At 50.4% G+C, this 22268-nt stretch overlaps 1 protein-coding gene across 1 annotated transcript in view; it reads left to right on the plus strand.

The window, feature by feature from the left end:
- The first annotated feature begins 8400 nt into the window (after positions 1–8400).
- AP3D1 (adaptor related protein complex 3 subunit delta 1) overlaps positions 8401–22268 on the plus strand; it is a 43983-nt gene continuing 30115 nt past the window's right edge. The window contains exon 1 of the mRNA XM_082495422.1: positions 8401–8519. Within this exon, the coding sequence (XP_082351548.1) occupies positions 8424–8519 (96 nt within the window). The 5' untranslated portion in view covers positions 8401–8423. The remainder of the gene's footprint in view (positions 8520–22268) is intronic.

Here is a 22268-nt window from a genome sequence, read left to right on the forward strand (position 1 = left end):
GCTCCCGTTGCACAGCTCGTTTTACGGAGCGGTTAAGCTGTTTAACCCCGGCTGGAATCGCACATCTCGGTCCCCCCGTTAGCCTTTCGCTGGCCCCGCGGAACCAGGCAGGACGTTTGACAAGACGAAGGCGATCCCGTCCGTGCAGAGCTTCCCTTCCCCTCTTTGCACAATGGCCCACGTGCAATTTTCCGAACCCCGTTTTAATTTCCCGGGGTCAATCCTGCGTTGCGCCGGTGAGTTCCCTTCCACATGACGGAGCAGCATCTGTCCTTTCCATCTGTCCCGGCAGCTCCCTAGGCCAAATCTCTCCAGGGATGCTCCGGCTGCAGTTGCCACAACAACAAAATGATGCAACAGTTTCTCCTCGGGATGCAGAAGTGGCGTTAGCGCCGGGGACCGGGGAGGGTGAGAGCTGCCGTGGCTGCGCTGGTGCCCGCAGGGGTCTGGGCAGGATAAAGACCTTTGTGGTGACGAATGCCCTCAGTCTGGTCCTGGAAACTGGTTTGTCTGAGCCCAGACTGGGGGCTTTTCTCCCCAGTGAGATGTGGCTGCGGCTGCTGGAGCTGCCCTCGCCCCGGGATGGGAGCGGTGTACAGGAGGTGGTGAGACTCGGGGTCAATTTACTTCTCGGCTTCTCTTACGGAGCAAATTTCTATTTGGGCAGCTTTGAGGTCAGGCGGTTAAACTAATTGTCATCTCCAGCATGGCCGGGAGCACAGCGCCCTGCCAAGATGCGTTCCCCATGCTGCGATGGCCACGTGCCCCACGCGGGCCCATTCCCGGCGTCCCCTCTGCTGGGGCCGTGGGGCACCTGCTGTCTGTCCCCGTGGGTGCTGCGGCTGCCTCCGCACTTTTTGGCCCAAGGGGTTGCTCGGGGGGTGCAGAGGGTTGCACGGCCGGGCAGGACACCCCCCATCGGGAGCCAGCATGGGTTGGGGGAAGCACAGGGGCTGATGGGACATGACCCCCCTCCCAGCTCTCCCCTCCACACAGCAAACACTCCTCTCATGTGTGCACTGGAGCATTGTCCTGCACATGGGTCAGGGCAACGCCAAGCACAACCCCGGGCTGGGTGGGGAAGGGCTGGAGAGCAGCCCCGAGGAGAAGGGCCTGGGGGTGTCGGTGGGTGAGAAGCTCCCCAGGAGCCGGCAGTGTGCGCCGGCAGCCCAGAAAGCCCCCCGCCCCCCGGGCTGCATCCCCAGCAGCGTGGCCAGCAGGGCCAGGGGGGGATTGTGCCCCTCTGCTGCGCTCTGCTCTGCTCTGCTCTGGGGAGACCCCCCCGCAGTGCTGCCTCCAGCTCGGGGGGTCCCCACAGCAGAAGGCCCCGGAGCTGTTGGAGCGGGGCCAGAGGAGGCCCCGGAGATGCTGGGAGGGCTGGAGCCCCTCTGCTGGGAGGACAGGCTGGGAGAGGTGGGGGGGTCAGCCTGGGGAAGAGAAGGCTCCGGGGAGACCTGAGAGCCCCTTCCAGTGCCTAAAGGGGCTCCAGGAGAGCTGGGGAGGGACTCCTGATCAGGGAGGGGAATGATGGGACGAGGGGGAACGGTTTGACACTGGAAGAGGGGAGATTGAGATGAGATCTGAGGAAGAACTTCTTGGCTGTGGGGGTGATGAGCCCCCGGCGCAGGTTGCCCCGAGAAGCTGTGGCTGCCCCATCCCTGGAGGTGTTCAAGGCCGGGTTGGACGGGGCTTGGAGCAACCTGGGCTGGTGGGTGGGACTGGGTGAGCTTTAAGTTCCCTTCCAACTCTAACCATCCTGCTTCTATGATTCTTGGATTGCTGAGCCCGTCCTCTCCTGCTGCCCTTCCCCACGCACTGCCCCGGCTGCCGGCGAACCCCCAGCCGTCCCCGCCGTCCCCATCCCCTCATCCTGTGGTGAACACCCCCTGAGCTTTTCCCTTTCCACTGCTGTAGGGCAGATCCCCATTCCCAGGATTAAGGGCTCTGCCCCGTGGCCCCGGGATTCTGTTCCCACAGGGGGTCACTGCCCGGCTGGGCTGGGCACTGGGAGGACAGGGAGGAGGGAAACCTCCACGCTGGGCAGCCCAAGGGAAGGATCTCTGAACCTGAGCTGCGTCCTGGCTCCGTGCTCGTGGGCTGCCGCCGGCCGCGGGGACTTGCCCATGTGCCGGTGAGTCACCACGCGGCGGCACCCGGGCCCCGCACCAGATTGTGGCAGGACGTGGGGGCAAGAGCAGGCGGCCACCCCCAGGGCTGCTGCCCCACATGGGTGGGGGATTATTCCAGTGGGCGAGCGGTGGCATGACTGGGTGTCCTGGGAAAGCCCAAACCCAGCTGGGCTGGAGTGCAAACCCCAGAGGGGTTTCCCTCACCGAGGAGCGCAACGTGCAGGCACAGCACCCAGAATGAGTCCAGGGCTCGCCAGCATGTGCAGCCCCCGAAATCTGGGGACCAGGCATCTCCTGGGGGCGTTCTTGTGCTGATTTACACCCACTTGCTCAGCTCTTGCTGGAAAATCCAGCTCAATCCCGGTGCCGGCACAGCCGAAGCCGACCGGGCATCACGGAGCTGGACCAGGGGGCTGCTCAGGGGCTGCTGAGCTGCCGAATGCCCCGGCACAGCCCGGAGCCAGGGAATCCCATCCCGTCCTGCCCTGGGAGGTTTCTAACCGAGCTCTGCTTTGCCATGGAAAAACAATCCCAGTTCCATCATTTTAGGCTCTGCTGGAGCTTGAATCCCTCAGCGCCACAGCCCTGACCTGTGGTAGCAAACGCTGCACTACCGGAGAACTCCCGGGACCGCGGGATCCGTACGGGGGACCCTCTGCCCTGCCCCAGCCCCTGGCGCAGCCGTGACCCCGCACGGGGACAGAAGCCAAACCAGGTCCCGCGGGAGGGCTGGGGGGGGGGGGGGGGCTGTCCCCACAGCTGCTTCCCCCCTGGGTCACCCTGTTTCCCCCCCAGCTCACGCAGCTGGGTGGCTTTTGTCCCCAACGCACCTCTCGGCTGGGCGCAGCCCCCCCTGCCCTCCCTGCCCGTACCGCAGGAGGCAGCCGGGGCTGGGGACACCCAGCGCCCAGTTTTCCACAGGGTCTGTCGGGCTTTTCCAGCCCCCAGCTTGCCGGGCCGTGCCCGCTCCAGCCTGGCCGCGGTATTTAATCCTCCCCGCTCTAGGACGGTCCCCACTGCGTCCAGCCCTGCGCCCCCGTTTCAGAGGGGACCACGGGGGGACGAAGGCACTGGGAGGGTGCGGGGTGAAGGGACCATGCTGGCTGTGCGTGCAGTGTGGTGCCAGACCCGAGTGACCCGCCACGGGGCCCGGAGCAACTGAAAGCAGCCGCAGCACATGCAGCCGCCTGAATAGGTCCCTTGTCTCCGCAGCGCTGGCTGGCCGGGCGCCCCGCTCCGTGCCTGGCCCATGGGGACACCAGCCGCCCCCGCACCCTGCCCCACAGCTCAGCCGTCACCCAAGGCAGGGCACCCATCACCCACACCCTAACATGGGTGAGCCAAACATGGGGCACTCGTCGCCCAAATATGGGGCACCCATCACTCCCACCCAGACACAGCTCAGCCATCACCCAAATACTGGCCACCTATCACCCAAACATGAGCACCTACTGCTCCCACCCAAACATGGGGCACCCATCACCTAAACATGGGACACCCGTTGCCCAAACATGAGCACCTACCATGCCTACCCAAACATGGGGCACCCTTTGCCCCCACCCAGACACAGCTCACCCCTCACCCAAACATGGGGTACCCATCACCCCCACCCAAACATGGGGCACCCATCAGCTAAACACAGGGCACCCATTGCCCAAATGTGAGCACCCATCACCTCCACCCAAACATGGGACACCCATTGCCCAAACATGGGGCATCCATCACTCCCACCCAGACACAGCTCACCTATCACCCAAACATTGGCCACCCATCACCCAAAGATGAGCACCTACCACCCGTACCCAAACACAGGGCACCCATTACACCCACCCAGACACAGCTCACCCATCACCCAAACATGGGGCACCCATCACCTAAACACGGGACACCCATTGCCCAAACATTGGCCACTCATCGCCCAAACATGAGCACCTACCACCCCTACCCAAACATGGAGCACCCATCACCCAAACATCGGGTACCCATCACCCCCACTCAAGCACGGGACACCCATCACCCAAACACGGGGCACCCATTGCCCGAACATGAGCACCCATCACCCCCACCCAAGCATGGGGCACCCATCACCCAAACATTGGGCACCCACCGCCCAAACGCGGGTCGCTCCCTGCCCCCCGACACGGGGTACCCCACGCGTGTCCCCCGCCCCCGGCAGGTCCCGCCCAGTGTCCCCCGTCCCCGCTTCGGCTCTCCCGCGCCGCCGGCGCCATCTCGCGGGGACCGTGCGGGAGCGGCGGAGCGCAGCGACGGGCAGGGACGGGCAGAGATGGGCAGGAACGGGCAGGGGTGGGCAGAAGTGGGAAGGGACGGGCAGGGATGGGCAGGGACGGGCAGAGGTGGGCAAGAACGGGCAGGAACGGGCAGGGGCGGGCAGGGGTGGGCAGGGACGGGCAGAGATGGGCAGGGACGGGCAGAGGTGGGCAGGGGTGGGCAGGAACGGGCAGGGGCGGGCAGGGGTGGGAAGGGGTGGGCAGGGACGGGCAGGGACAGGCAGAGGTAGGTAGGGACGGGCAGAGGTGGGCAGAGACGGGCAGAGGTGGGCAGGGATGGGCAAGGACGGACAGAGACGGGCAGGGATGGGCAGGGGTGGGCAGGGGTGGGCAGGGGTGGGCAGGGGTGGGCAGGGACAGGCAGGATCAGGCAGGGTGGGTCAGGGGACACCAGCCGGGGGAGGCGACAGAGCAGGGCCGCGAGTGGGGGCTGTGCCGGAGAAACACGGGCACCCCGACACGGGCACCCCAAGAGAGGGGCACCCCAGCATGGGCACCCCAAAGCGGGCACACCAGCACAGGGCACCTTGACGCGGACACCCCACTATGGGCACCCCGGAACATGCATCCCAGCAAGGGCATCCCAGCACGGGCATCCCAAAACAGGCACCCCAGCATGGGCATTCTGTCACGGGTACCTCGGCATGGGGACCACAACATGGGGCACCCCGATATGGGCACCTTGGCATGGGCACTCCATCATGGGCACCCTGGTATGGTCACCTGGGGACAGGGCACCCTGACGAAGGCACCCTGGCATAGTCGCCCCATCATGGGCATCCCGCCAAGGACACTCCAATATGGGGCACCCCAATATGGGCACTCTGGCATGCGGCACCCCAGCGAAGTCACCTGAACACAGGCACATCGTCACAGGCATCCCGTCACAAGCATCTTGTCATGGGAACCCCAACACGGGTCACCCCAATACGGGCACCCCAGCATGGTCACCCCAACATGGGCACCCATCACCCCAGCTCAGGCACCCATCACCCCACTGGTGCCTGGGCCAGCAGCGAGGGGCAGGGACGTGCCACAGGGGAGTGACACCACAAGACCCGGCACTCGAAAGCGCCGGCTGCACTCAGGCTGCTGCAGCCGCTGGGCTTGGCAGGCACCGGGCAAATCCTGCCCACGTCTGCCCCCCATTTGGGGACGGGACAGTGGAGGTATGTGGCCCTGGTACTGGTGACACCAGGCTTGGCCGGTCCAGCATCACAGTCCTGAGGTCACTCCCGTGCCGCAGCGGTCGCTGGAGCCCAGCCTGAGCCCAGCTTTTGTAGAAAATCCTATTTTTGCCCTTGGAGGCTGAATAGCACCAATTTCACGTTTCTTTCCCCCAGATCAGTTTACACAGAGATAGTAATTAACATAAAGCAAGCCAAATCTCATTAAACCTCACCGGGATGGAGTCTGGGCAGAGAAATCCATGGAGCGCTTTGAGTGCCAGGATGGGGGGGGGGCACTGCAAAACAGTGAGAAAACTCACAGAAGTGCTGCCTTTGGGGGGGAAAGCAGGATCAGGCCCTGGACTGAGCAGCCCAGGTCCAGCTCCATCCGGGATGCGATGGCCAGGCTTGTGCTTTCCCGCCGACAGGCAGCGGGACTCGGTAGCCCGTGGCTAGAGCTCTCCCGTGGCACAGCATCCCTGCCAGCGGCAGGAGGAGACACAGCTGCCAGTGGGAAAGTTCCTTCCCTGAGAAACCCGCCTGTGACATTACTACAGCAAAAACAGGAGGTGGCGTTATTTATTTATTTATATATATATATATATATATATATATATATATATATATATAAAATCCATGCTGCAAAACCCATAGAAAACAAGAAGATGGGAATTTTAAGGGCTTTAGATATCACCTATGGCAATGATTAGGGTTGGAGCCATGCTCTTAATTAAGGGTGATTGTAAGGGAATTTCAAACCCTCCAAGGTTTGGAGGAAGAAGACTGAAAAAGTCATTACTGCCCCAAATTTTTAAGATTGAACCAAGTCAGGCCACCTCAGTAGGAGAAACCCTTGGAAACTCAGTCGGGGGGGGGTCAAGTCCTGGGTCTAAATTCATCTGTAGGAGACTTTCCCCGTGAGCTCGGCGCCCAGCACCCTGCCCTGGGGTGCTGCTGTGGCTCCCCTGCCCAGCTCCCGCGCTGCGGTGTGGGGCTCGTTAGTGGGGGGGGGGGGGTGGAATTTATTGCAGTGTTGCATCTCCCAGCCCGGGCGCTCACACGGGGCCCTGTCCTGCAGGTGTGATGATGTGACGTTGTGACGGCGTGTGGGCCTGGGCTCCAACCGAGCCACTGAAAAGGTCTGGATTAAACCCAGGGCTTTTTGTGAGTTTTTTTGGCAGAGTCCCTTGGAGGGCAGCACTGGCATGCCAGCAGAGGCAGCGGGATGGCTGCCGGGAACAGCGGCAGCACGGGTGGACACGGCCTCCCCTTCTCAACCCACCTCCTCATCCTGGACGTTACCATACCACGAGGAAACCCAATGCGTAGGGGCTGATGTCCGTAGCTATTTCTGAACAGAACAAAAACAAACCCACGGGCTCCGTTCTTCTGCCGGGGTCCAACAAAAACAAGCTGTAAGTCGGAATCTGAACACAGAGAACAAAGGGGAAAAACACTGGAAGCAAACAGAAATCCTTTTCCTTCCCCCTGTCGCAAAGCAGCTCAGAAGCCCCAGCAGGTCCCAGCAAGGTCACATCTCCTTTTTGTCTACAAGCTCCTTTCCGTTTATTCCCCTCCTTTCCCAGATGCTGGAATCCCGCTCTGGAGACAAAGGTGGGGTGGGAAAGCGGCTCCTTTACATTTACTTTTCTCTCTCTCCTGTCCCACGGCAGCACACGCCCGCAGTGGGACACGTCACCCCCAAGAAGGGACAAGGAGGGTGTTTGGTGCGTGGGTAGAGGATGAGCTGCGGCCGCAGGAAAGCTGAACCCCTGTCTGCTCCGTGCCCGCATGCGTGGTGCTACCCACGAGGCACCGTGTCCACCTGGCCACCCACCGTCACCCATCGTCACCCATCACCCGTCACCCGGAGCAGCTCTCCCACACCGGCACTTGTCACCTGGGGAAATGGGTGACTGTATTTACGAAGCTGCTCAAATCCCCACGAGTGTTAGTGACTGCGAGCAGCCCCGGAGGTTGGCGCTCGCCCCCCCCGTGGGGTGATGGCAGCCGGTGCCCGGCCTGCGGCAGCCTGTGGAGCTGCGCCCCCCCACGAGGGACACGGCCAAAAACCTGGCGTTATCGGTCGTGCAGCCATTAGAGACACCCGCGGAGCTCCGCCAACCGCCTCCCCGGGCCCGGCCCGCGGGGGTCCCGCGGCACTCAGCCCCACGGGGGGACCCCCGGCCCCACGCGTGTCCCCGCCGCCGCGGCCCGCTCCCCCCCCGCCACGTGGGACCCGCGGGGGCGGGGCCAAGCGGGGGGCGGGGCGGCGGCGGCGGGCGGGGTTAGCGGGAGCAGTGACGCGGCTGTCTCTGCCGGGCGAGGGTGGGCGTGGCCTAGCGCGGAATGGGCGGGGCTGGAGAGCGGAGAGGAGAGAGACACGCTGTTGGGGAGGGCGCGGCGGGGGGCGTGGTTAGGCGGGAGAAGGCGTGGTTAGGCGGGCGTGGGCGTGGTTCAGCGGAGGGAGGCGTGGTTCAGCGGAGGGGGGCGTGGTTGGGGAGGGGGCGGGACCGAGCCCTCAGCTGACCGGCCGCCATTTTGTCAGGCGCTGGCAGGCCGAGCGGAGCCTGGAGTCGGGGCTTGCGGCCGCCGCGGCCGCCCCTGCCTGCTGCCCGCTCTGTGCCGCGCCGCGCCGGGGGCGAGCAGCGTCCGCGCCCCCTCCGCCTCCCCGCCCGGGATGTGAGCGGCTCGGGCCCGCTGGTCTCACCCGCCTCTAGCGGTAGCAGGAGCCGCGGCGGCCCCCCCACCCCACCCCCTCTAGCCCGGCTGGGCCCGGCCCCTCAGCCCCGAGCGCAGGCCCCGCGGCCCGGCCCGGCCCCGCCGCCGCCGCCATGGCGCTGAAGATGGTGAAGGGCAGCATCGACCGCATGTTTGATAAGAACCTGCAGGACCTGGTGCGCGGAATCCGCAATCACAAGGAGGACGAGGTGAGCGGACCCGGCCCCCGTCGCCGAGGGGCTGCCGCGTCCCGGCGGGGCCGGCTCCCCTTCGCGCCGGGCCGGGCTGGCTCCCCTCAGCCCTCCGTGCTGGCTGTCACCCGCTTCCCAGTCAGGTGCTGCTCCTCGGGGAGGAGAGGGGGGTGTCGGTGGGAGCTGCCTCCACCCCGCTTCCCGCAGGAGAGGCTGCGCCAGGCCCCGAAGCAGCCGGGTGTCTCGGCCGGCCCGGAAAGGGGATGTTGTGTTGGGGTAGGGGGAAGCAGGAATTGGAACGAGGAAGATGCTTCTGGGGGTGTAGGCCAAAAGGGAGAGACGCTGGAAGAACAAGAAAGCGTTAGGGGAGCGATGAGGTGAAAAGGAGGATGAGGGAAGGTGTGTTTGGTACTGGCTTTCCCATTTAGTGTGTTATTGTGGTGTGGAGATCCCCGTACATGTAACAGAGGAATTCCTGCCTATTGCACTACAGTCAGCTACTGTAGTCCACTATATATTCCTCATCGTGAAGCTGATACATTGTGAAGCTGAGTTCAGTCATAATTCAGCTTTCAGATTATTCAGGTTGTATACCTTCTGACTACAATGTATTTTCCTCGTTTCAAAGCTTTTGTAGGCAGAAAGCAATTGGATGTGTTGGGCTGCTATTCTCACTTGTATTAGAGGCACGTGATCAGGAAACTAGTGTAGGTGAAATAGTTAGTCATCAAGAACATGTTATGTGAGACTTTCCACGTTGAAGTGTCACATGTTAATTGGGAAGTAACGGACACTACGGATATCGTTTATGTTCATCTTCAAGTAAGTAGTCATGGCCTTAGAAGCTTTCTTATGAATGGTTTAGCAGTTGTGCTTTGCTGGAATATCAGTGAGTTGCTGTGGAGTTAGTGACAGACAATATTTGTAGACTATAGTGTCTCTTCATAAGAGTACAATATCCAAATGGTATCAGCTATGACAAGTATCTGGAAAAGTTGTAGTCATGTAACTAAATTAAATATTTAATTTGGAAAACTATGGTCTTCATTACTGGCACTGTTGGGCTGAAACACAAAATACAACTTCCAAACCCACTTGAATGGTCAAATGGCTTTTAAGCCTGTTGTGCACAGAACAAGGTGTTAGTGATAATGCCTGGGAAATGTATATTTTTATTTTAATACACATTAAATTTATGGCTATGGATTTAGTGACAGAGGAAGATAGTGGTACTACGAAGTGTGCAGTGTCATGCAAAACATGGGAAACTATATGGAAAAGTGGAAACAGCATGTTCATGTGGACACTTAATGTGTTATACTCAAAGCTGGAACAGGTGAACAGTAATTCTATGGAGCGCTTCCCCGTAGCATGCTTAGGCCCAGTCTGTATGTTATGCTGCTTTCAGTAAATATGCTTTATTCTTTTGTGCATAGGACAGAAAATGTTTCTGCAGCTGTCAAACCTCTGAGGATGCCCCTGACGAAGGTCCAGGCTGGTCCAGGCCTTTGTGGCACCAGTCGTCTTTGAGGAGGATTGAACGTACTGTTCTCATTTCTAAAATAATATTGTGATAAATAGCTCCTTTTCCAGGACTTCATATATCTATTCAGAGGCTAAAGAGCACAAGTGCTGTTACGCAGTCAGGATTAACAGGTTACTGTGCATCATAAGCCATACTGAGTTTGTTCTGGGACAAGAAATAGTTACAATGCCTTGGCTTTGATCTCCTGTAGAGTTAGGTAAAAATACTCCTCAGACAAATTTGTAGGGCTGTGTATATTTGAAGGAAGTTGTTATACAGGTATACACACTCTCTAGGATTCAGTGAGGTCAAAGCAAATCTGTTGTTTCTTACTGTAACTAAAAGGTTGATATCAATTACAGTGGTTGCACTGTGACATGATAGTATTTTAAATGGTGGTAGTTAAATTTGTTAGTTAAACAAGTTCGTTTAAACTTGTAGTTTGAAATACAAGTTGAGGTTTTAAAGTAGATAACTGAAGGATAGTTCCTGTTTATATCCTCATATACACAGCGATAATTAAAACCTGAACTTCAGGATGTGTTCAGCTGATCAGTAGACATTGCACTGATAAAATGTGTGTCTTCTGTAGCATAGACTGTTTTGGAATCCTTCAAAGATTTTGCTTAATTACATAGAGTGGCTGCAAACAGCACAGGACTGTTCCTTTTTCTAGATCAGCTTGCTGAAGAGGGCTGTAAACCTTCTGCTATTAAGATGCTGGGCGTTAATTCAGTGTTTCCCAGGTCATGGATGGTTGCTAATTTTCAGGGGATGTTACAAAATCAGAAGCATATTTTAGAGGAAGTATCTGCAAAAATTCTTCCTCCTTTTCCTACAGTGCTTCCATTGTTCACTGTATCTATTACATGTTGTTCAACGTTTGTGTGTCTCAAGATATCTAAGCTTAAGACACATACTCTGTCTTATACAGAAGAGCAAATTTGCTTAAAACAAACAGCAGTGTGTTTTGATGGCAGGGATAGTAGCTGTTGATCTCAGCTCAACAAGAATTACTCTGTGGAAGACGTCTCTGGAAAGGAGGTACTGTGGTTGTTAAATAAAAATGATATGTAAATAACTGAAAGTATCAATATTGCTTTGACTTCTGATTTAGTTATGCTTTTTGCAGACGGTTAGTTTCTGTTGTGTGTGTTGGTTCCTGTCTTTTGGAATTTAATGGTATGGAAATTTCTGCCATCACCTTTTCCCCTTATCATTTTGGGCAGGCTCTGCTGGTAGATAGGAGATAGTAAGATTTATTCCTTTCCAGTTCCTCTGCAGGTACCATCTCAAGTGAGTGTATGTATTTCAGTGACACATCGAGGATGTGTTTGTGGTGCAGGATGCACCAAATGGTTGTCACCTCGGTTCAGATGTGGATTCCTCAATGCAGCTTTTCAACAGACCTACTACATTCTTCCTCGATGGTTATATATTCATCCTGTATTGCCGGGACTCTTAAGTACCCCAAGGCTTGTTGTGAAGTAAATGGAACGCTGTGAGCTCTTTACCAATACATTTTAAGTGTCCTCCTCAGGTCAGTAGAGGAACCGAGAGGGTACTGGAGGCTGCCTGGCACTTTAGCTCGCATCCTTGCTGCAGAGTGCTTAATTACCTGTCAGAGGCCATTTTCGTTTTAGTTTCTCGTCTGTATCCAAAGCTGACCCATTTATTTTGAGTTTAAAACACTGGAAGTGAAGTGGCGGCCTTCTGTAAGGATGAGAGGTAAAGGATAGGAGTCAGTTAACACAATCACTTTTCGGTGCAGGCATACTCTGTCCATTTTCCAATCTTCCGGGGAAAATTGGAACTGCATCATCAGTCTGTGAAGTAAACGCTGGTGTGGAAGGAATGAGGTAGCATAACAGTGTTAGAACTTTCCCTAGTTTGATGTGTTGTGTTTACTTTTCAACACCCTGCACAGATGCTTTAATCCCTGTGGTGTTCGCCAGTGCCAGTTCAAAGTTTGAGGGAAAGCCAAACCTGCAGGAAAGGCTTGATCCTATTCCATTCTCCCCTGACCTTCACTTCTGATGTCTCTTTCTCTCTTTTGTTTGGAATACAGATCTTCTTGATAGTGAAAGCAGTGAGTCTTTCATCTGCTTTTAGGTGGTTTTGTACCCTATGGAATAACTTCTTCCATTTTAGGCCTACGTTTTATGGATGCGCTGTGCAGCAGGATCAAGGGAGGAGTGGCTTGTACCATAGGCTATAAAGAGTAGAATATCTAGGAAAAAATCCATTCTAAACTGAGGAATTATTTCTGTTTAGGAGTGTTCTCCTGAATGCGAAATAAAGGAAGGGATAATCCTTTCATGCTATTTGGTCTTGCACAACATTTTGCATTTGCAATTAAAAAGTATGTTGGTCCCAAGAAGGACGCTACTGTCAGATGCTATAGTGAGAGGTTCCTTTATAAAACAGAGATGATAAAATAACAGAAACAGATGTTAAATGAGTGGTGCTTTGTCCTGCTCAGACCATAGCCCTCTGTGTTTTAAGTGCCTTTGGTGGAGAAGGGGTTAAAAAATGTCCCGCATGAAATGTCTGCACACTTCTCTCATAACTTGAGAAAATTGCCTCTCTTCTTTGAGAGAATCTGTTGCTTGTGTGCCAGGATTAGCACTTCACGTTTTTGGCAATTGATACTTGCCAGAAAAAGCATATTAAAAAAAAAAAATCACATTTTCTTGTGTGCCATGTTCAGTGATAAGTATCTCATTGCTGGTTTGCTTTTAAGAAGTTGTTTTGTACAGAAGGAAGTTGGAGGAGCAAAAGGAGCAATCAGTGTTTCTGATTGGAAAAAAGAAAAATTAATTTCAGTTGATAATGCAATGGTAAACGAGAGGCATGAGCATCCATGCTGTGAAATATATATTTCACTGCTTGGAAAGACCAGGCTCGCCAAACTGGCAGCGTGTTCTTACTTCTTAGTGACTATTGCCTTAAGATAGTGGACTTGTATTGTTAAAAAACTTTTTCCTCTAAATAAAGGGCTGCTGTGGTCATCTGCACACTTCCAGCTACCTCTCTGACAAGTTTTCAGATGAAATGATGGCCTAAGGAGTTTTGAGGAGCCTTTTGACATCACACAAGTCTTTTGGATGCAGCCTGTCATCATCAAGGCTGAAGACCATCTAATGCTGCGGTCTTCTGACGGCTTGGCCTCTAGCCGCTCTTGCAGTGTTGGTATCTAATGGTAAAGAATACGGGGTGGAACATAACAGGGGAATTCTGAGGAATGCTACAAAGCTTGTTGGTGCCCAAGATGGAAAAAACAGCCCAACTGACAGGCAGCGTGCAGTTCATTGATGACAGGCAGCTCTTTCAGTCACCGACACTCGATCAGTTACTGCTTGTCATATGTGTGTTAATATCTTTGAAGGGAGCTCATTATTCCACCCACTTTCAAGTGGATCTAGAGTTGCTATTGTTAATTCTTTCAGCATGTGAATCACTGGAAAAGACAAAGTCGGAAATAGAAACAATACACAAAAGAGGGTTGGGTGAGGACCTCACAGCAATTGGTGAAAAGCGGACTAGTAGTGGCCTCCAAGGTGGCCAGGCACAGTGTAACAGTGTCCCTGCTGTACCTGCTGTGTCACAGAAAATAAAGGGCCTGGAGCTGTGGAACGCGAGCCAAGACGTGGGCTTTTTCTTGTGTGATTACAAGCACAGAGCAGCTGAGGCTTTGCATTAGTGCTGCCTTTCATTAGCTTCTTGCTTTCTCCTGTGTTAAATATTACTTAATTGACTGTGGCATAAGTGGGGCTAATAGCTTTGTTCCTGGTCCAGATGCTTTTGTAGCCGTCTCTTCTGAGGGTTTGAAACGCCCTAGACAAATCACTTTCTCACACCTGTAAGTAAAAAATTGTGCCCAGGCAGGTCCAGGGGAGAGGAAAAGCGTTCTGGTACCTCATCCTGAGAAATGGAGTGGCCCATACATGGCCCCTTTGAGAGGCTGGTGGAAGAACAGCCAGAAAAATCAAAGTAGAGTAAAGATAACTACATTTCTGTACTGTGGTCATCTTCAGAGAGCTGTTTATTTGATGCAGCTCCCTTTGTCCCAGTGCTGAGTGCAGAAAATGGGGCCTTTTGTGATTTCCTCTAATGCCGTCAGTGTCCACAAAAGTGACTGAAAAACCTCTTCCTCTACAATGTGGGTTAGTGAATATATTTGGTGTACAAAGAGTACCTTAAGGTTTTTTTACTTAGAAGTGCTCTTTGGTAGTGTGTCCCGTTTCTGGTGTGATGTGAAGAGCGGCAAGGGAAGCATTAAACAACATGCATCAGAAAGACCGAGTCATGGGACCAGTTACAAAGAAGCATTTGTGTTCCTTAGGTTATTAAAAAAACCTCTGATCGTTCATGCTGAAAAATAGAAAAGCTTTATAATCTAAAGGGGAGGCTGCTTAAGTCCAGGTGGCAGGAAGTATAAAGATACTTGAGTACGGTGCAGAAAATAACGTGGTTGGGGTAGCATTAGTAGCTCATAAAGGCAGTTGAGTGCTTTTTTTAAATAAGAAGTATAAGTTCAAAATAACTGACAATACTTAGGAGTCCTGTTGGATACTGAAGTAGAACTGAGTGTGAAAAAATGTTTGGTTCGTAGCGTCTTACCTCAGTCACTGGCCAGCCGGCTGACCAAACGGAGTTTGTAGACCAAATAGTTGAGTGCTGTTTTTTGTATTGGCCATTTCCTTTTTATTTTTTATTTTATGACCTAGGTGTTCAAACCTGTTAGTTTTCGCTGAGAGATTCATATGTTAAAAGATGTATAAAGGGAAGTAGGCATCAACATGGGTATGTTGAAACTTTCTATCGGTGGGCTCGATCTTCATGGCAAACTCAGGCTGCTTAAAATATATCACTGCTAGCTGTCGCGGTGTGACTAAGCTTCAGCCTTGAGGAGTGTAAGTTTGTTTAGAGCGAGTGGTATGATTGTACAGCAGGGAGTAGGTGAACAAATTTGCTTTAATTACACAAATATTTGTCTGAGTCTTAAGAAGTCAGTGATGGCCATGAACTGTCTTTTTCTTCATTGTCCTTCTTACCTTTCCATAACTAAGAAATGCTGCTAGCTTTGCATAAATCGGTGCTACATGTTTATATAGTATTAATACATCATTAAGTATCTTTTTTTTGTGATGTTTCCCTCTGAACTAATTCCAGTCAGCTGAGTCTCGGAAACAATAGCTACTTCAGTTCCTTAGAAGGAAGTGACTATTTCCTATACATACAACTGAATGCGTGCTTGTAACGGCGCCTGCCTTTATCAAAGCCTGGAATTATGCACAGAAATATGTCTGCAACTATCAAATTAAAAAATCTACAGTGAGAGTCCTTGCGTAGCTTTTTGCAGAGTAATGTAAAAATAGAAGTTTGAGTACATCTTGCGTTTGCAGGGATAAGCCTTGTTACCTGACGCATCTCTCTGGTCTTAAGTTGTCTGCTCAGGTATGGTTTAGGCAGCACAGGCCCCTCAGGACTGTTTCATTGCCGTGCAATTAAATGAACAAATACTGTGATCAGACTGGAGATGTGTCTATATCAAGGGACTGGTCAGACTGGAGATAGGCTGAGCACCATCTCTGAAGCCTTGCTCGCTCATTTCTGTTGAGCCAGGTTGGGTTTTGCTATCTAATACCTACTCAGCTGTTGGCATCTCAGCCTGGAGAGGGGGTCCAGGATGGCTTGTGTAGCTCCAGCTTCCTGCGTAGGTGCTCTTTAGTGTGAAATACTTCAATTGTCTTCGGGTAAACTGCTGAAAAGGTGCTATCTGTGGGAGGGTGCCAGAACACCCTGGTGCTGGGAGAGATGGTGTGGTGCTCGGTGTGTTGGGGGCAGCTGTGGCCTGGTTCTCCCTTGGAGTCACTTTGGATAAGCAGGTGCAACCCTGCATCTGTTTTCTCTTCTGAAATCCAGGCCTTCTGTGTTACATACCTGTTTGGAAAAGCGTATGTGTTTTTTCTCCAGTCCCCTATGGCACTGCCGTGGTTGTTTAGTGTCTGCTCTGGAACTGGTAGGTGTATGCTACTTGCTTAGCACCTCTGAATTTTTAAAATAAGCTTCGAAGGTTTTTATTGGTTTATGAATCAGTTTAGGATAGATAGATGCATCATGCCAAATTACAGTCAGTATGTATAATTCCAGTAAACATTAAGAAAAGAAAAAAGTGTAAATTGACTTTTCGCATTCCTCCATCAGTGTATTTGGCCAAGGAGTCGTGCTATCTCGCCTTGGTTGTAATGGACAGGGGGGTAGTGGATAATGCATCATGTTTCCAAGAAATAATATAGGAGAAGACTGCTGCAAATGAAATGGCAAAGGTTCACCTTCGTGCCTCCAGTGTTTATCACTGATGAGAACAGTACATTGGTCTAGGATCTTAACTTACCTGCAAGATGAGTGAATAAATCCCTGGAAAGCCAGGTAGCAAAGGCGAACTGAGACATGTTAAAACACATATAGCAATGCTGCTTATCAACAGCTGAGTGAAAGATAAGCTTGGCTTTTCAAAATGCCTTTCAAGTTGTAACATGTTTTCTCAGCTCGTTACTGCACCTGACTACCCTCTGCACCATTTTATTTTGGCTGCTGCAAAACTGCTTAAATGAAGGCTGTGCAATTTCCAGTTATTGCTTGTATTCTGTTCCATGCTTATCTACCTTGCTTGGTTTATGGTTTTAGTGAAGTTAGTTGTAAGATAGTGTGTGCCTTGGAATTCTCTTTCTATCCAGCCATGGAGTAGCCTTAACGAAGGAGCCTCTTATGACAAATTGCTTTTTCTACAGTATTTAAATAATATTTTTAGTTAAGTATGACAGAATTTAACATCTAATATGTGTGGAAAACAGCACATTTCGCCTTTTCGTGCTCTTGGCTGTTACTTCAGTTGATTTCTTCTGTGCTGTCATGATACAATGCTGGTGTTTCAGGTACTGGAGTCAATTATAGGTGTATGAATTCTAGTTGACTAGTTCAGTGGTGTTTTTTTGACATGAAGTACTGCTTCTGAGGGTTTTAATCGAAGCCTGGCAAGTGATACACATTTCTTTCCAGTCTTCTTCCTAAGTCAGGAGGTGGCAGCTGATCTGCGCTGTGCTTGTAACAGGATCTTCTGCTTGAAGCACAAACAAATTCAAAAGTTGCTTCACCTCCAGGAGGTGTCTGTGCTGTCACTGCCTTTTGTGTGAAGCATGGTGGTCCTGTCACATGGATTGTGTCCCACAGGTAATATTTCTTAAGATCATCCAAAGGAAAAAAAAAAAAAAAAAAAAGGGAGAGGCAGTTGTTGCTGTTTTTCTCGAAGTTGGAGCAGTGGGCATCTTCCTCTCATGTGAGATCGTCATGTGCTTGTGCTCAATGTGATTTCATGGAGTCAATGGCAAGCATATGTGCTACCAAAAAAAAAAAGATAAAACCTGCAGTGCTTAAAACAAAAGAAATGTCATATTTTGTGCTCATTTCAGTGATTTATTTTTATGTTCTACCTATTCCAAACTTTTTCTGTCTTAGAATGGTGTGGTTATGCGTTCATATCAGGTGATATCTTGCTCCTTGTGGCGTTCACTGTTAATCATCCTTTCCTTAAAACACACTATTTAACCCTGAAAGTGCCAGAGAAATAGGGACTAATGTTCACTGATGTTTTGCCATTTCATCTGGGTGGAAAGCACTTTGCTGTTGTGGTAGGTGACGGGTTTGAATCTCAAGTCAGCTGCGGCAGATCTGGTGGCTTGAGGCTGGATTCTGACAAAGACTTTGGAGGATTCCGCTGCATTTGGTTTGCTGGACTGTAACCCCCAGTGGTAAGAATATGAGTTTTCCTTCTCTTGGTTTCAGAAGATGGTATATGGTTGAGATAAGCGTACAGCTTCTTCAAGACTGTTGGAAATGAATAGCTTTTGTGATTAAATTTAATGTAAATGTTCTGCTGCAATATGTATTCTAATCGTTAACGTCTTCTCACCAGCTGATGAAAGTACAGCATAGAAAGTCACATTTCCTAAGCATATAATTGTTGATTGGTTAGATTAGTGATTCTTTTCAACATTGTTCACATATTGCTTGAAAAAAAATTAGTCTTTTGTGAACCTCACTGAAACTGTCAGCAAACCCCAAGTTTGGAATAAAGGTTTAGTGTTTTTCAAAGTTAATTAAAAAGATATGTCTTGGGAAGTGAAAAATCCTATAAACTGACATTTTGGCTCTTTACCATGACCCACTTTTGCCTTTCTCCCTCCCTCTGTTTCAAAGGGATTGTGTCTTTGATTTGTGATACCTTCATTTTTATTTTAGCCACTTGCATTAGCTTAAATGCACATATTTTCTGGGTGAGATCTTGGAATTCTTGAGGAATTTGGGTTTATTTTCAAAATCAGCCTGTGTATTTTGTTAATGGATATAAAATGCTCACTGCATCTGTTTGGTGGAATACATTAAGAAGTGGCAGTTATGCCTTTGTGCTGTATTCGCAGCTCTGTTGAGTGATTACTGTTAACATCTGCATGCTTTACTGGGGTTTTAGCTGTGCTGCTCTGAACGTGTTTCTGTAATCTTCCTCCTCTGAGGGACATGCGAGAGAAAACAATCACCCAAGTGGTTGCTGTAGCGTTTCATTACAGGGTTGGGAAAGGCTCCTTCCCTGCTTGGCAGCCTAGCACGAATAAAAGCGCTCCTCTCAGCTCTTTTCCCTGCGTTATCATATGCCCTTCAGCTTCTGGCTGCAGCCTCCCAGCTTTGCCTGCATTGCCATCGTTTTGAGGGTGTTCTTTCAATTAATGGCTCTGCTTGTTCGCGACTACCCCGGGACTGAAAGGCCGCCTTATAATTGCCTTGCTTGCTCAAAGCAGTCTGGCTGGGAATGTCCAAAAGGTCTATATAAATATTGTGACTTAGAAGTGCTCCTCAGTTGACTGGCCAAAAATGTGTGAGCGATTGAGGAGCATCCTGGGAAGACTTCAAATAAGACTGTCACAGAATTAGTAAGGAGTTAACAGTTAAGAAATATATTGATATTATAATGAATACTCTAAGCATAAATGAACTCTGAAGTATTTTCCTCTTGCGTTCCTTTCTTAATGGGATCTTAAAAGCATTTAAGGAAAAACAGAGCCAGTCGTATCCTGGGAAGTACTTATTTTTAATTACTGCACTAGGAAATTGCTATATTAGAAGGATTTATGCAAAAGCTATCAGTGAATCAATGCTGGGAAAAGTAGCTAGATTTTGTCCTGGTTTAGTATATAAGTGTTATTTTTCCTTGCTGAGCGACTACCATTTTTTCTTCGTTGGATCAAGTAATAGTTGTCCCTTTCACTGCCTATTTTGGCTCCCTCGCACAGCTTGCAGGCTGCAGCGTGGGGCCTGAGGGTATCGGGCAGCATGAAAATGCTTCGGTGCAGCCTCTGGTCCGGCCCGTGCAGAGGTCAGCAATTCCACTCGCCAGCGACTGGGGAAGGGCTTCACTAAAGATCCGTATATGTGTATTTGTTTCCTTCGTATTTCCATAGATGTTAAATGTGTTAGTGCATGTGGCTGGGGTGTGGTGGTTGGGGTTCAGATTTAAGTGGGTGACTAAATAGATCAGTTTTCTTCATATTGCTCATTCATGACAGTGCTACTCCAGAGAGATTAACAAAAAGTTAATACCTGCTGATCCTTTAAAGCTTTCTATATATAGGATCTTTCATTCCTTGTAGTCTTTTAGGATTTGAAGTACAGCTATTTTGGAAGGACTTCTTTCTGCTCTTCAAAATCGCTTATTTCAGTTTCAGATCTGATTCTGAGTTCTGCAGTATACTTTTCCAAAGTTAGGCTAACTGGGAGACAGGAGTTTGTCTGCAGGCTGCTGGGGCCATCAAGTGTGGCTAGTGACTCAGGAGCCCGTATCGGCTGTGCCAATGTGTACATTATTGAACTTTTCTATACTCATATTTTTATTTCTCTTCCTGTTCACACGTTTGGGGGTTTGCGTTCAACTCCCAAGAGGTTTCCAGGAAACTTAGGCTAATTTCGAAATAGTTTTGGGATAGATGCTATATATGCTATGCATTTATGTATGCATATAAATGACAGTAATGCTTTCTGGCTGTGGACATAAAGACTGAGAACCTGCATGTCAGTATTCTGCACTGGGAACCAGTGCTGACCAAGACATGGCAATGAGATACACACGTGGAGGATTCTGTGACGCTGCTCCAGCGTGCTGTTATGTGTGCATAAAATATTCAAGGCGAGGTACAATGTATTTGTAGATCAGTTGCATGTTGTCCAAGTCGTTCTTTCAGCATCTCTGATCAAGTGTGTATTTTCTGCTATCAGAAGTTTTTTAGTTTAGACTGGAGAGTTTAAAGTTCCCGTGGGAGTTGTCCGGACCCGAATCACTCTCAGGCAATGGGTTTAGAATCCCAAATCTTCTGCTTCCTGGGAGAAGTCATCCAGACTCGGCAATATTAAGGGTTTGGGGGCGATGCCATCTCCAGTTTTGGCAGATATGATCCACTCGCTCATATTCAGGAGGACAGATGGGTATCTCTGTAGAGGAAAGGGTTGTTTGGTGTTTAGCGTGCATTCAGTTAACATGAACATTCCCATTGCAAAGATAGTATTTCTATCTCAAATACAGGCATTTAGGAATATCTTAAATTTGTTCAATTAAATTGATTTGCCAGCTTTCTTTTGTCAGACCTTCTGAGTTACGTTACGCCGGAGAGCGGGGCGGCTGTTTGAGGGACCTCAGTAGGCTGCAGGAGTGGGTCAGACAGGAGCTCTGTGAAGATCAACAAAGGCTTTTACTAAAAGTCTCAAAATGAACAAATGTGGTTCCACCTGAGCTTAGCCGTGCCAGGGAGGAACTGGCTTTTATCCCTCTGTAGGTGCAAGGTTTGAGAGAAAAGCCAAATAATTATTCTGCTTCTACAGCAGCTGTTAAACCAGTCAAGCTGCTGCTCATCTGAATTATGCGTATTCACCTTGGGTCCTGATGGTGGATTCTAATTCTGGTATCACTAGACTCTAAATGACAGCAGTGTGAATTGTCGTCACATGGCTGCTGCGTGGAGTATGGAGTCCCTGCATTAAAATTCAGTTGCTGCCTTTTCTCACCTGGATCATTGCAGTGTCTCTTTGCACCTTGTACATTTTTTTTTTTTATTGTCACTTGTGATTTATTAGAAATAGCATTCCCTGCTTCTGACAGCAAACTTTTATGACCTGAAGCACTCTAGGACATTGTAAAAGACAAGGAATGGTTGGGATAATACACAAAATTTAGTGTAATTGTGAGAAATGTTAAAGGCAGGCCACTAGACTTCTATGTTGAAAATATCTTTTTGGTGGAAGGTAATGGTATTCAGGCAGAATTTTACTTTGAAACTAAGTAATGTGTTTCTGACCCGGTTCCTCTGGCAGTTGATTTATTTATATGGAATGTGAAATGCCCTGGTGCATGTGTGGCTTTCTAAAGAGAGATTATTTCTTTGCATTTAAATTGTCATGATTTCTGTAGCAGATACCTTCAGTACTTAAATCATAATTAATTGTGAACTGAAAGAATCTCTGACTGAGCTAAGCCTGCTTCTAAAGTAAAATCTGTACAGATATTTTTAAATCGTGCATTTGCCACATCCCTCCCACAAGCACAGACGTGATTGTTTGGAAAGGAATGAAGAACCAATATTGAAATGTAAACATTGTGACATTTGGCTCTCTGAATTACTGAGAAATTCATACAAATAACTGTTGCTTACCAAAATGTGTAAATGGTGAGATCGTTAATCTGAGTTGGGAACCAGGGAGGGAGTGTCCTTGCAAGGGTTCCCAGTACCCTGTACGAGACTTGTGCTGGGTCCCTTCAGGCGCACGGACTGGGGTGGGCACACATCTTCAGTGCCGTGCCTATACAGTGTGCCTAAAAGCAGAGTAACTCATAGTATTTTCATCAGTCACCTTAAATTTGTGGGCTATTAATAGAGTTTGACACAGTTTTTTCTGGACAGGAATGGATGGGTGATCTCTGACTTCCCACTGAAGAATATGTTCATAGGAATGGCATATGTTCTAGGAATGGTGGAACTCCGGTTTTGTCCAGGCCCCTAGGTACACAGTCTCCATCGAACACCTTTTTTCCCAGATCTCTGAAACTGGAGTTCTGGATTGAACAGTGTAATTGTGAGGGAGAAGAGGGGAGAAGAAACCACTGAAGAAACATCTCTGTGTACTTTTGGTTTTGTAAT

The sequence above is a fragment of the Vanellus vanellus genome (genome assembly GCF_965231255.1).
Source record: "Vanellus vanellus genome assembly, chromosome: 25".
In the NCBI taxonomy this organism is placed as follows: Eukaryota; Metazoa; Chordata; class Aves; order Charadriiformes; family Charadriidae; genus Vanellus; species Vanellus vanellus.